The sequence below is a fragment of the Hippoglossus hippoglossus genome, chromosome 1 (assembly GCF_009819705.1).
Source record: "Hippoglossus hippoglossus isolate fHipHip1 chromosome 1, fHipHip1.pri, whole genome shotgun sequence".
Classification (NCBI taxonomy): domain Eukaryota; kingdom Metazoa; phylum Chordata; class Actinopteri; order Pleuronectiformes; family Pleuronectidae; genus Hippoglossus; species Hippoglossus hippoglossus.
Genome location: NC_047151.1, coordinates 19,251,215 through 19,266,295, shown reverse-complemented (window position 1 = coordinate 19,266,295; position 15,081 = coordinate 19,251,215). Strand labels below are relative to the sequence as shown.

Genomic DNA, 15,081 nt, shown 5'->3' with positions numbered 1-15,081 from the left:
TCTTGCTGTGTGTACTGATTTCAGTCTTCAATGAAACAATTTGACAAAGTTTATAATACACACGTGAATGTTAGAATACGTCTATGTTTTTAGATTAAAAGTAAATGACACCAATGTGTTTTATTTCTATATATTAATCATGGTTACATCTGATGACAACAAATGAAAAAAAAACATCTACTTTGGTCATTAAATGTGATGTGATTAATTTGACTTAAATTGTAATTCCAGCCATTGATCACTAATTCCAAGAATATGTGCAACTATCTTTGTTCAGACTCTGCACTGATTTCACTTCATCGTGGGCAACCGGAAACAAAACCTAATCCAAAACCTGAACCATCACCAATCCATGTCTAAACCAAATCTTAACCTAACAATACATTACATTACATTACATTTCATTTAGCTGACGCTTTTATCCAAAGCGACTTACAACAAGAATAGAGAAAGTACAATTTCTTCAAAAAAGCAAAACTACAAAGTGCTATAAGTAAGTGCCATTTAAGTGCTACTAAATTGTTAGTTTAAAAATGTTATTCAAGGTATACACACCATACTCCTAACTTTAACTTTTTCCTAATTTCTGATGAAGTCGGACATGTTGAGAGCCAGTTTAGTGATATTATAACTGTACCATTGACTATATATAAAAACTCAAAATTCCAGATTTTATTAGAATTTTTCAGTAACTGTAATTTCAACAGAAAGTGTAGTTCAATGGTACAAAACCATGAATTCTCTGTGTTTTCATTTACATTTATGGTGGCTGTATGATATTCATTTCAAACTTTAGGGCCATATAAAACAAAGGAATTACGACGTTAACAAAATGATGTATAGCTGATGGAAAAATAAACAGATTGAATCGTCAAAATAAAACATTTGCTCCAGCTGTCAGTGTTCCAGTCTTGTTTCAACCGACGTGCCGTGAAGGCATCTCGGGGAGCAGAGCCCACGTCAGTGAAGGAACCCGGAAGTAGCTCGTAAGCTAGCAGCGGAGAATGAGCAGCTGAGACTCTGCAGCGTCTCCACAGGTCTGTGATCCGTTTCCTCTATGAACATTAAACCAGAACCAGGTCCTGGAAGCATGTCGGTTCACGAGCTGACTGACTAAACGTGTATTATGTTGAAACAGCGGGTTCTTTGAAGCTAAAACTGACGTTAGCGCTTACTAGCGAGCAGCCTCAAGACTACGTTGCATTACCGGGTTGATTCGGCGGGTAGCGGCGGAATGTGCTCCGCGTGAAGCAGGTGTCGGTGGTCTCCTACCGGGAGGCTCCGTACATACCGGCTTAACGGAAAGAAACAGGAGAAAACCCGCATCCGCCAGAATGCACAATGAGATGTTAACGTTAGCAAGAGCCGCTGTTTTTAGCCTGAGACGCTGCAGGAGGCTCCTGCGAGACCAAGCACAGAAATCAGAATGTCTTCTATATATATATAACTATGTTTATAATTATGAGCTGTAAATATCAGCGATAGTTTTACTTATTGTGGCAGAGATGTAACCAGTTACCGGCTTATTTGTTGCACGTGGATAAAATCAGTCCAGTCTAAAAACCTCAATCCGATTAATCGATCAGCAGGAAATCAATCATCACTTCATTTTAGTTTGTCTTTTTGGTCATTTTTTCAAAAACTGTACTGAACTGACTGTCACCTAAAGATGCAATTATTGTGGTTCATTTTTTAATACCTTGTATAATTTTATATCTAAAATCGTTCATCAATCAATGTCCTCATTGAGATTGGAGCTAAACTGGCCCTGCTAATATTGGCCAGTTTTGGGTTATCGCAAATGTATACCGATTGATAGGTAACAATAAATTGCGCTAAAGAAATTAGTTTAGATTTGATGCAATTTAGAAATATTGTCTTCATTTCCATGGGCGGATCACGAGACAATGGGCCCCTGGGCACATGCATGTATAAGGCCCCCCACCTATAAGAGCCTGTCTTTCTGGTTTGGCTTGCAGTTGTGAAGTTAAACCTATAGGATATAATTAAATAAATGGAATGGACAAAATTTATAAAAGGAAGCATTGTTTTGACCAGATTTCTCAAATATTTCAATCCAAGTATCCTCCTCCTCTTGTCTCCAGTTTCAGAAGGGCAGGATGGGAAGGCAGAGGAAGAGGGTGGGGGCCAGTGAAGCTGCTCCACTTCCAAGGAAAGATGAGAAGCCCCCTGCATTTCCCCGCAAGGAGAAGAAAAAGAAAGTCGACATTGGCAAAGTCTTCATCAACATCTCTATTGGCCTCTGCATATTCAGTCTGATCTGGTTCTTTTACGCCCTCTACATGCGGTCCAGCCTGGCCAAACGGGTGGTGACTCTGCACCCGTCGCCTCCCGTCCTGGATGCAAACAGCAGCAGTGCTAAGGTTTCTCCAGAGAGGTTCTGGGGTTCATACAGGCCGCAGGTCTACTTTGGCATGAAAACCAGGAGTCCCAGGTCGATTGTGACAGGTTGGTGGACACATTCAGAACAAGCTGAAGCTGATAAACACACTTGTGTTGGGATGGTTAATGGAACATTTGACACTGACAATTCTGTACAAATGTGTAATTTTAATACATATTATAGTGGGGCAGGATGATGTGATAGAAAAGAATAACATGAGCATATTTTGAAGATGGTTCTCAAAAAGTATTTTTAATGTTTTTCTATGTTGATCAAATCTTCAGTGTTTAATTGCATTACATCAGGGACAAGGTGGGAAATCTGAAACTGCTGACAAGTAGCAGGAGCACAGTTTAACAGCTTTATTTGTGCATAGTCTGTACAATACAGCCAAATTGATGTAATTTCATCATCACATCTCCACAGGTATGATGTGGATGCGTCAGTTTTCTGACATGGACGTGAACTTGAGGCACACCTGTGAGCAGGGGGATCGTTTGCATGGCTACGGCTGGATGATGCATGATGGGATCAACTTTGGTGTCCAGGAAATCCGAGACAACGATTTCACCCTAACGACAGAGTATGTTAAGAGGAGTGGAGGGGATCATGGAGGAGACTGGACCTGGAGGATCACTGCCAAGCAGCATGTGAGTTCTGCCTGCGTTTAGTCAGATTCACTGTGTGTTCAGATAATCCCTTAACAGGATATTACAGTTATTTTTTGTAATTATTGTCTTCTGTATGAAATATCAATGATTTAGGATACTGATTTCTTTTTTTTACCCACCAGAGCTCTACACCTCAAGCGCCCGTCATCTCCTTAATGATTTACGCAGCAGCCGACACACAGGGAACTCTGGAGGCTCACGTCGAGGACAGGAACCGCCTCGCCTCCATCACTGGCTTTTCAGAGGAGCTCGGGAACTTTAAGATCACCTTCCGAAAGCCTGTTACTGGGGAATTATCCAACGCTAGATATGCAAGGTAAATGGATGAATACAGATCTGAGCAGCAACTTTCAAAAGAAAGTGATCATGAACCAGATAACCAGAGGGCACATAGTTGAGATGACTCAGTGCTCAATCTTATCAGGTGTAAAGATAATCTGCATAGAAAGATGACGGTTAGGAACTGTCAGCAACATCTGACTGAAAACTGTGGTTAACAAATGACCTTTTTAAATGAACAGAATATAGTTACACAATTTTAGAGTGGTGATTGAAATAGTTCAATAATCCATCAGTAATGGAACAAAAAGTACATTTAAATAAAAACTGCAACTAGATGGCAGTAAAAGCGGGATTTTCACCATTTCATTTATCAATTCTGTTATCAAAGTTGTGATTTTCAGCATTTCGGTATTTATCACACACGTGTGTGTGTGTGTGTGTGTGTGTGTGTGTGTGTGTGTGTGTGTGTGTGTGTGTGTGTGTGTGTGTGTGTGTGTGTGTGTGTGTGTGTGTGTGTGTGTGTGTGTGTGTGTGTGTGTGTGTGTGTGTGTGTGTGTTTACAAAACCAAAGAAAACCAGACCCCTTTGTTCACTGAAGCTCAACAACTGTTGAAGTATTTCTTGCACTAAGGACATCAGGACTGTCTGCTAGCTCTTCTAACAACATTCACAGGGAACAAAAATATTTCACACACATGTGAATTGTATCTTAGGAACTAATAGAGGGATGTGAGGGGCTGTGTTGACCTGCAGCTATTTTAATTTTATTGAATTATTTGCTTTGTTAATTAATGTCGTGGTAGAGTGGCAGATTATTCTTCTTTCTGCTCCTTTTCATTCAAGATTTAAGATTTTGTGAGAAAACCAACATAGTAAAATAGAAAGGTAGAGTATGCACTGATAGAAATGAAAAGAGTGGTATAAATTATGAGTTTGACATAGAAGGATGGATGATGTAGTATAATTGGGAGCTTGAATTAGATTTTACTGTGACCAGTCATTCTGTGTCACCAGTACAGCATGAGACAGCAAAGGTTCAAATATATTGTGCTAAGGCTACCTTAGCATAGCTCGGGTATAGTTCAGTTACGTTTATTTAAAGAGTCGTGACAAACTGTAAACTACACTTTGAAGCTTTGTTTCATAGATTTGAAAACACAGGACGATACCTAATGATTTTCTTACCTTTTCAGTTTCAACTATCTTAAGACTGTGTCTCCTGGCTTGGAGAAGCTGACTGAGATCGTGAAGCACAGTCTGAACCACAGGTTTGTCTACAGCCTCCCCTCTGGTGAGAAGAGGCATTACATTGCTGTAGACACCTACAAGCCTCCCCATCACCAAAACCAACAGAAACCTGCTGACACGAGGCGGGAGAGCGACTTCGTGGTTCACCAGGTGACTGTGCAGATGCCATTTCAGGTCGAAGTTCTGTTTGAGTCCGGAAGCTTCCATGATCGTCCCAACCAACTGGTGGGCTCAATCATGACCCAGGAGATGGAGAAGAGGAAGGCTGAGTTTGACGCAAAGTTCGAGAGGACTTTTGGCCTTGAGAGCAAAGGTTTCAGCCAGGCACAAATTCGATTTGGCAAGGCAGCGCTCAGCAACATGTTGGGTGGAATGGGCTACTTCTATGGACAGTCAGTGGTGCAGTCGGGCTACAACGAGTACCCGCTCCTGTACCCTGAAGGGGCGTTATTCACTGCTGTACCGTCACGCTCTTTCTTTCCCAGAGGATTCCTTTGGGACGAGGGCTTTCACCAGCTGCTGCTCAGCAAGTGGGACCCCCAATTGACAAGAGAGGCGATTGCCCACTGGATAGACCTAATGAATATGGAGGGCTGGATCCCCCGTGAGCAGATCCTGGGTGATGAGGCTCGCAGTAAAGTCCCAGCCGAGTTTGTAGTGCAGCAGAATGAGAATGCCAACCCACCTACTCTTTTCTTAGCTCTTCAGGAACTTATCGAACAGTTCTCTGATAATCCAGACAAGGCAGCTTCTCAGCCAACTTTGCCTTTCCTTCGAAGGCTCTTCCCCCGACTGAAAACCTGGTATGAATGGTACAACACCTCGCAAACAGGACCCCTGCCCAACTCGTACCGCTGGCGTGGTCGGGACAAGGACACTAATCTGTTCCTCAATCCCAAGACCTTGACTTCCGGGTTGGACGACTACCCTCGAGCATCACACCCCTCAGCCGAAGAGCGGCATGTGGATTTACACTGCTGGATGGCATTATCCTCAGGTATTATGGCCAGTGTAGCTCGCCTTCTTGGCGAGCCCCATCATGACTACGAACTTTCACACCAAGTGCTCTATGACAACAACCTGCTGAATGAGCTGCACTGGTCAGAACAACTCCGTGCTTTCAGTGACTATGGCAACCACACCCAGTCTGTGTCCTTGCAGCAGGAGAAGGTGTACGTACCTCCTGGTCAACCACGCCATCAGTTCCCCATAGCTCGTCTCGTGCGCTCAGTCCGCAGAGCCCCCAAGATGCAGTATGTTAACGCTTTGGGTTATGTTAGCTTGTTCCCCTTCTTACTGCAGATCCTCCAACCCGACTCGCCTAAACTAGAACATATCTTCCGAGAGATGAGAGACTTCGATAAGTTATGGACACCCTACGGCCTGCGTTCACTCTCCAAGGCTGATCCCCTGTATATGAAGCGAAACACGGAGCATGATGCCCCCTACTGGAGGGGCGCAATTTGGATTAACATCAACTACTTGGCAGTGAGAGCTCTCCATCACTACAGAAACACAGAAGGTCCATACCAAGAAAAGGCAGCTGCTCTTTATGAGGAACTCAGGACTAACATCATCAATAACGTTTATAGACAGTATGTTGAAACAGGATATATCTGGGAACAGTACAACGACAGCACTGGCAGGGGCCAAGGAAGCCACCCCTTCACTGGCTGGTCAGCATTGACAGTATTAATGATGGCTGAACAGTACTGATACTGTTGATTTCATCTTGTGTTTTCTAAGATATACCGGCCTTCATTTATTTGGTGATTGAAACAACACCATGATCAGGTGTTATAGGAATATTGCTAGTTGATCAAACTCTACTCAGAAGAACCAGCTTAAAAATTTAAATCATGATCTCATTTACACATTAATTAAAATAACAAGTATCGTCTGAATGGCAATTTAAAACAATTACAGCCACCCTCACTTTGCTGTATGTTGAGCCAAGCACTGTCTAGTGCTGCTTGTGTACTTAAGATGAATTTTTCTGAATGAAATCAATTTACAGACACTTTTAAATACCTGCACCAATACCTGGAAGTCCACTTCTCTGAGGGAGGATTCATGCTTTCCCACGAGATGTGAGGACGGTTTTAAATGGACAGTTGTTACAGGGATTTGTCATAAACTGTCATAAAAACTTTCACCCATAGATATCAGTTTTCTAAATGTGCCTGATGTTTTTCATCAAGATCCATAAATTATTCTCTGAGAAATCAACATCAGTATTGGAAAAACACCGAACATCTTTCATTGTTAAAGAAAGTGAAAAGATCCTGGACCCACACCAATATTTAATGGGTTCTTCCCGGACTCGTACCTCATCTTCTTCCTCAAAGTTCCTCCAAACAAACAGACGGAGGTAATAAACATGTTTTGGGTTCACTTAACAAATACGGAACTTCATTTTTTTACTTGTGCCATGTGTTGATTCTGTCAGAATGAAATTTGATTTAAAAAAGTTCTTTCACTCTTGCTCAACATTTCTAAAACCGCTGAAAGTCGAGCCAAGTTTGTTAGTATAGAACAACAAAGAAAACAGCCATATTTTGTAACCTGTGTGTTTGACTGGCAGGGAAAACAACATGGACTGTGACATTGGTCTTGTTTTGTTAAAATCAATAAACGGTTTAAATACATTTTTGTCATATTTTGCTTTGTTTGGTAATGTTGGAAGTTTCCTCAATTGACAGAAGCAAATTGGTCATTTAAAGTTAAACCCACAGCTACAATCTCTGCTTGAAATGCAAGAGACAAAAAATAACCATCCACCTACTTTCTAATTTAAGCTCGGCTGTTACTGCTCAGACCTCGACACTCCTTCACACTGGTTGCTTATAACTGTCGATCTCTGTACAGAAGATAAATCTCTCACTGTTTAAGCTGCCATTTCAGTCTCTCACAGACAAAACGGGTCACTCCATAATCTGTCTCTGCACCAAATGATGTTCTTGTATGTGTACTCTGGTGTTTATGAAAAATGATAAGCCAACATGAAGACCAGAGAAGTGTCTGAGAGAAAATCACGTAATTCTGAAGCAGACAAAAGAGGGAAAATTGATCACAGCCATTGCACAAAGATTGGACACAGACAATTTCGACTTTGCTGAAAAAGAAAGACACTACTGGTGTAGAGAAACAAAGATGAACTGAAAGTTTGGAAAAACATCACAGGCCTGATGCAGTTTTTGGAGGAGTTGTCCGACCAAATAACCTTTCTTTACTTCTGCACTCCTGAAAAATGGGGCAGTCTAATATAAATGGTTCTATGTCCCAAATTGTGACTGCCATGACATAAAAGCAGAAATTCGGAACCCTTGTCTCATTCATGTCCTCGACCCAAATGTCTTAAATGCCTTCAAAAACAACAACCTTTGTAGTTTTCAAGGGGATATAACTTTAATTGTTCTATGTTATAATAATATATGTCTACACCATTCTGCCTCGGTAGTTTCTCAATGTGTGCACATTCTAATATTTGTATCTTGCCAATCTTACTAAGGTTGTTCTTGTCAGGATGAAATCCCATAATGCCTCTTTTTCTCTTATTACAAGTCCTTTCAAAGTTCCTAAAAATGCCTTTTATCCAATAAATAGCAAGCTCAATATCTAAGAGTTGTAATATTCAATCAATATTTGAAAGTGCCTATGTTATCGTCATACTCAATAGAAATGATAGAAATTTACAAATTTCGACGTAATCATTATCTGCTTCCTGTTTTGTGTGTGAAGTGTTGGTATCACAGGATCGTCTTTAAGTCATCTTGCAGTTCATGACTCTGTAACAGTAAGTGACTGTAAACCACGGGTTCCTCGTCAATAAGCACCAGACTCTCAAGGTACAGGTTAGCTTTTGATATTTATTTCGTCTTTGCAGACTATTTCTCTCACACACACACACACTGTTCTCTTTGTGATGCTGTTCTCTTCCGTCTTTGGAACAGTCCCCCAGTCCCCGCACGCTACTGCTGATAAAGGGGAGAGAGTGTTTAGCCATCAAGGAACACCTAGGTATAACCATCTCCCTCCCTGGCACCGTTCCCCCGAGCCACATCCCCAATCTCTCCCTCCTGCAGCCAAGGATGATCACACCCCACTACCACAAACTCCTCACTTGTTCAGTGCAGATGTCAACAGTCCTTCTGCCAGTCAAAGCAGACAGTGGCTTCGACACGCTGTGACCTCAACTACAGCAGCCGGGTACTCTGTCTTTTGTCAGATGGCACATTTGAAGGCCTCAAGCTGACGTCAATCTGGTGCAAGTTATTTCTTTTTTTTGCCTGGTTTCCATGGTGCGCAGTTGTTGTGAGGGCTCGCTGCTTAATTAGCTAACATGAAAAGGCACCGAGAGCACATGGATAGGAAATTCTATTTCACTCCTTGACATATGCTGCCGTATATTCACAGACCGGGGCATGCAGTTCCTATTAATACTTTGACACCAAATATGAAACGTGGGTACTAAGAGCACGGATACTGGCTCTCCGTCTGTGTGTATGACCACTGGGCTCCAACCTTTGAATGGGCTCGATGTGCAGTTGTATAGTTAAAGGCTTAGCGTGGTGCATTAAGGTTGCGTGACTAAAAATAGTGTCTCTGTCAGTTCCCAGAGCAGCAGATACGCTGCGAAGCCACAGATTGGTAGTACCACATTTATGCAAAGATACAGTATCGCCTCTCAGTTTTTCTCCTCATGAGAACTGTAGATACTCTAAGTTATTAGTTCTTGTGCTCATCCTGAAAACGGTTTCAGAGGAATCCTTTGGCTTTTTTATCTTCCAACACTGTGAAACTGAGAAATGTGCGCATGTATGTGGAATCAATGATGCCTTTAGGCTCAGTCGTGGGAGACACAAGCTCATCATTTGACCCTTTGACTTGTTAACGCACGGCGCCGTATCCAGGGATTTGGACACAGATGAGCCACATCGTCCGCCTTTTGCCATTTCTCGAGGGGAAAATGGATTCCACATCCCCTAGATGCAACTACAGTCTAGAATGCATTTATTTCTTTGAAGAGTGGCTGACAATCTGTGTGACTAAAGCACTCACTGCGCAATACATCCCCCTCACCCAAGACCCTTTTTTCACAGCGAGATGGGATAATAGCCAAACGGCATCAGAGCTAACTAATGTGACTGCATAATAAACAGATGAGTCAGGGAGTATTCATTTGCATATCATCCAAACCTTATCCGAGTGTCTATACGGTTAATATCCTGTGATTACCGGCTACAAGCGGCACATCGGCTGAAGAGTGCAGGGAGAATGCAGCGTCCAAATGGCTGCAGCTCGGTGTTGAAATCGTCGTACTTCTCCAGAGTAGCTGTAAAGTTGTCTAATAGTTGTTAGAAATACCAGCAGCACCCTCCTGTAGCACTTGTGTTGAATGTAATTACTGGGAACGTGTGCTAGAGGGAGCTAACTAATAAGGCATTTGTGAGGGAAAGAGGCTCTTTGAATACAGCTTAGCTATCATTTTACTTACAATGGAGAGCTACTTGGAATTAAAGCAGTGTAAGTGGATAATTATGCTAATGGCTCAATTTGGATTTAAGATATGGTGGCAGGCTTTATTTCAAACATGATCACTGCTGCTGCGTTACAGCTTCTCTCACACGGCTTCTCTGGGCATATGTGGGCTTGTATTTTCATATTATCTCACTGGAGATGTCAGATGTTTTGTCCTGAGGCCACAAACTAATACGTCTGTGCATGAGTCCGTGTGTGTGTGTGTGTGTGTGTGTGTGTCTTCTCTGACCAACTTTTTTTTTACCTCCTGTACAATAAAACAAGAACTCTGGGCAAACAGGCTGCGGACTTCTGCTTCTTGTGACGTGTGCATTCTCCCGTCTTTCTCCTTGAGCCCCATGGCTATGATCTGTTTAATGAGCCAATTTTCATTATCTTATTGCTTGTTAATGCTGCTCACTAACCCTCCCAGGACAGTGTAAGAGTGTTTGTTCTCCCTGACATCAAAACAGCAAGTCTTCCTCTCTAATTGCTGTTTAGACTTCTCGTCTTTCTGCAAAATACCCTCCAGGATCGAGCATCTCCAGCTCACACCACCCTGCCTTTGCCCCCTAGAAGCTCACTGCCGAGCACCAAAGTTGCCTCAGCCAACATAGGTCTATGTATGTTATGTAAGGCTCACTATAAATAGGTTCACCCGCGATCTTTTGTCTTTACCTGATTCGCTCTGAGCCCAACAGTTTTTATTTCTGGAGAGAGCTGTGGAAGCTAGTGCAATGTAGAGCTGGCCGTTTCCATAGTTACTTTTGTTAGCTGCAAGCTCTTAACATTCTTCATCTGTTTCCTCACATGTCTGCTGTTAGCTAGGCTATTTGTCTGTTTGCGTTGCATGTCCCTGTTAATGGCTGCATGTGCATCGATAAAGCGGTCGTGGAAACAATGCTCTCTGAATTTTAACATTCATATCCTTTCATGCACATCGTGGTGTCATTGGATGGAAGAAAGAGCAACAAATAGAAATCAGTGTGGGTGCAGATGAGTCAGAGACTAGAGTATGTAGACCTATTACCTTCTGTTGGTCAAAAGTACATGCAATTAGTCCCATGTTGCATGATAATGATTTTGTTTAGTGGAAGTTATTGAGTTACAGTCTGAGGGGATTGTTATTGTATCTGGTGAAGCAAATATACTTGATTTTTGCTTTTTAACACTTCAACAATTAATCAAACATTTTTTTTTAATCGGTTGTGGTGCGATTTAAAGAAATAATGAAAACCCACTGCCCTGCTTCATGCATTTCTCTTGAAAATGTACCAGCAGTTAGGTAACAGCAGGTACAAGCAGCTGGAACGCGCCCAAGAATCGGACTGTCAGAGCGCTGCGAGCATGGATCCAACAGAGAAGAGGGCAAGGTGGGAGCCATGCGAAGTGCAGTGTGTGTGTGGAGGAGTCTGGGGGCATGGTTAGAGAATCACTGGGGCATTCCGCAATCACGATTGGAGAGCTGAATGTGATTCTTACCCATCCCTGTTGTAGAAGCAAAGAGTACAGGCGGCTGGGGACCAAAGTGGGCGAGTGAGAAAGTATTTTTGGATCGCATGGGAAACCTGCCACACCAACAGCAGCAGCAGCATCGGGGCCTGGTACCGGGCTTCCCTAACCCACTCCCACTCTCAGAGGAAGAGCAGGAGAGAGATGCTCCTTCAAAAGAAGAACCACGCTTCCGCTGCTTTTATTTTTCTTATTTGTGCTATTTTTCCGTCAATTGCCCAGTGTTTGAATGATGATGTAGTATATATAACTATGCAGAGCCCAACATGACAGAGCGGGAGAGGGAAAGAGAGAGAAAGAGAGAGAAAGAGGGAGAGAAAATAACGAACTTGGCAGCTGAGGCGAGTATCTTGTATTTATAGAAAGTCGTGTTTCCGGCAGAGGTTTCTGCGGTTTTAGCACTCCCAATCCATTTTGCGGTGTCTTTACAGGCCCCATTGTATCCAGGTTTAGATTTAAGATGTTCCCTCATCCAGCGCCTTGGGGGGAGATTTGACTGTGAGACCTGTCAGAGTGTGATTTGGGGGAGGTAGATGGATTTCTCCAGCTCTTGTGCAACCCTAGCTTTCGTAGGATTGCTCCAACAAATCTGCTCTGCGTCGACAAACTTCATAAAAAGGCGTTCGTCGAAAGTGCAAAGCAGCACTTGAAGCTGAATGTCAATGTGTGTGCTGTACGGTTTATCTGCATCTTATCGCCACATGCATGCAGACAAAGCTGCAGCCTACCTTGTTTGTTTTGTATTGCTCTTATAGGTTTGGTCCAGTATTTCCTGCACAACCTCTCCAGATCATGACAGGTTTAAGTGCTTTTTTTTTTATTTCAAACAGCAACGACAGCCTCTGCATCTCAGTGGATTTCCTGGTGTGGATCAGGTTCTTCTGTTATTTACTTTCAAACAGTGTGGGTTGCATAGTTGGTTCAAGTGAGCTGATATTTAATTTTGAAGTAAGATTTACAGGCGCAAAATGACCGTCTTTAATGCTTGGGAGTAGAAATAAAGATGTGACACCAGAAGCAACACTAAAGACAGTAGAGTTGTAGCCTACTGTACGCTAAATTTAGAATTCCCATTGGAAATCCATGGACAAGAAACTGGCTAGTGATTTTCAATAAACAGTGAAAGTCCCCTACTCATCTCATTCTAACCAGAATTATAAATTCCCTTTCAGAACAGTGGGAACAATGATATCCTGAAGAAAAGCAAACGATAACGGATTTTGCTGACAATGTGTTGAATGGTTTCTTCTTTTAATTCTCGTCAATAGCTCGACTGTCGCACAGTTTTGCAAAAATCCACTTTCTGCTTTCAGAATACCAGCCCCCTGTATTATTACAAGGCTAAAGAACAGTATTAAAAGTCACAATAAGAAGATATAGAGCAAACGTTACTGTCCAACCTCTCCCTCATCTCTCAGAGGGCAGTCACTCCTCACTGCCTCTTCAACTCTCGCCGGCTCCCACCTGCAAGCAACCTCCCACACCCTGTCCAGGAGTGAGGCTGAAAATAACACAGCCAGGGTTTACATATGCAATATTTAATTTATATATAAAGTATTTACCTTTCCATGGGGCACAAAGCTTTCACTTCACTTATGAAAGTCATATTAAATATTGCATGTAAAGCAGGAATGTTTGACAGTTAAACTGCAACTGTGCATGGGTCTGTAGCTCTGTATATACAGTCTGTGGTCTGTGGTTATTTTGATCACTATAAGATGATTAAATGATGATATAAGATCATAAGAAGATTTATGCAGACATTGATGGTCCCTGGATGATAAATCCTCATGGCTTTCATGATCCACCGACTTTTCCTGTATAGCGCCACCATCAGGCTTTTGGAGGGATTTGCCATGATGTTTTGCAACACATTCAAACACTCCTTAGAATAAATTATAATCACTTCATGTAGTGTCACCCTGGGGTTAAAACTGCAATACTTGGGTTTCTGACCCAATACCTTCAAAACTAGTGACATATGTCTCAGCCTCTGCTTTACTTTCTGTTTAATGCCAGTTAGCATGTTAGCATAGTACCAAGCTTATCCAAGATGGTGAACCTGGCAAAAACATTATACCTTCTCAACAATAGATGGATAGAATTGACATTGTGAGCATGTTAGCCTGCTGAAATAAGCTTTTAGCACTTGAGCACAACATAGCATAGCTGTAGACTCTTAGACTTGTTTAAAAATGCATTAAGATGCGTGTGCAATAAAGTTACAGTGTGTAATTGGATGCATTTTAATAGCACTTTGTTATTATTAAGTAATTAACTGGGATAGATGGGTGAAAAGATAAGTAGATGTCTGGATTGATTCCTCTTAATCTAAATGAGATAGACACACCACAGGTTGAGCCTATTAGGTTTGGATGTATTAAAGCTTGTTTTACTTTTGCCTTATCCACTTTCCATTCAGTGGAAGTGCCAGGACATCCTTTCATTACAGGAATGTTTCATCTCCTTCCCATAACCAGCACTTTGAACCTCTTTTGAAGTCAATGTCCTTGTTAAAACATGGAGGTAACTTTGTATTGCTCCACTTTCTGTCTCCACCAACCAAGAAACAAAAGCATTTAGTCGCACTTGTGCTCAAATGTAGGGAAATCAAACAAAGGCTTTCATTTAACTTTCACAGGTATGGAGTTACCCCTGCGCTATAATGTCAGTAAGTGCTAACATTACATAAATCCATTACTTAGTCCCTGTGCTGTGGCATTTTATGGAGGAGAGAGGTTAGCCACACTGCAGTTATCATAACAGCATCCCGTGATCTGAACTCTGTGTGATCAGATTGGTTTTAATAGACTCTGGATTACTTGGAGGCAGAACCTCAAAGCTAAACATCTCCGGGCCTGGAATTAGAGTGCACATCTGAGGTGAAAACGATTTGTTCCGGAGAATGTCACTGCTGCAACCAAAGAGCTTATATGCTATTATCATACACTAACATAAAAAGATGACAGGGAAGCGACTCAGAGATCCTTTGATTCTTTGTCCACCGCTCAGCATTGACGGAGATAACATCAAATTTGAGTAGTCTGGTATAACCAGGCTGTTTATTATGTCTGACAGGCACTTTGCATTTGTGCTGCAACAGACAGAGCACATTTGGTTCCACATAGACAATAAGCTTTCTTACCTTCAGTTAATCTTGTCTGGACCAAAGCATACATGGATATTATGAACTGAGATGTGCGTTAACAGGAGTTGTGGTTATTGGTCAAATGCTGTCAGTATTCATGTGAAATTATTTTCTGTTCCACTTTTTTTTTCCACCTACCTTATAACATTTTTGCCGGTATACAGTCATGTGCATTGGTGACCCCTTGTTACAGGTTTCATGGCTATGCTGAAAAGTCAAACCAGTCTAGGATCGTATGAACCAAATTAAACTGTACTGAATAAAAATGTGAAAAACTGAAGAATAGTTTGAAAAAT

At 42.0% G+C, this 15,081-nt stretch overlaps 1 protein-coding gene across 2 annotated transcripts; it reads left to right on the top strand.

The window, feature by feature from the left end:
* The first annotated feature begins 910 nt into the window (after nt 1-910).
* On the top strand, nt 911-7,253 carry mogs (mannosyl-oligosaccharide glucosidase). Of its 2 annotated transcripts, none has more exons than XM_034593332.1 (5): nt 911-1,037; nt 2,106-2,469; nt 2,831-3,054; nt 3,198-3,391; nt 4,551-7,253. In XM_034593332.1, the coding sequence occupies exons 2-5, from the start codon at nt 2,121-2,123 to the stop codon at nt 6,319-6,321; spliced, it is 2,538 nt and encodes an 845-aa protein (XP_034449223.1). In that variant the 5' UTR covers nt 911-1,037; nt 2,106-2,120; the 3' UTR covers nt 6,322-7,253. The 2 variants fall into 2 exon arrangements, with proteins under 2 accessions (XP_034449223.1, XP_034449231.1); XM_034593340.1 differs by lacking the exon at nt 911-1,037 and adding an exon at nt 1,282-1,626.
* The last annotated feature ends 7,828 nt before the right edge of the window (nt 7,254-15,081 follow it).

What these genes read in the sequence shown, in the direction of transcription:
- mogs (XM_034593332.1), top strand. Translation starts at nt 2,121, where the DNA reads ATGGGAAGGCAGAGGAAGAGGGTGGGGGCCAGTGAAGCTGCTCCACTT. An exon ending in TCCCAGGTCGATTGTGACAG is followed by an intron (nt 2,470 to 2,830) that starts GTTGGTGGACAC and finishes ACATCTCCACAG; the next exon opens with GTATGATGTGGATGCGTCAG. An exon ending in TCCAACGCTAGATATGCAAG is followed by an intron (nt 3,392 to 4,550) that starts GTAAATGGATGA and finishes TTACCTTTTCAG; the next exon opens with TTTCAACTATCTTAAGACTG.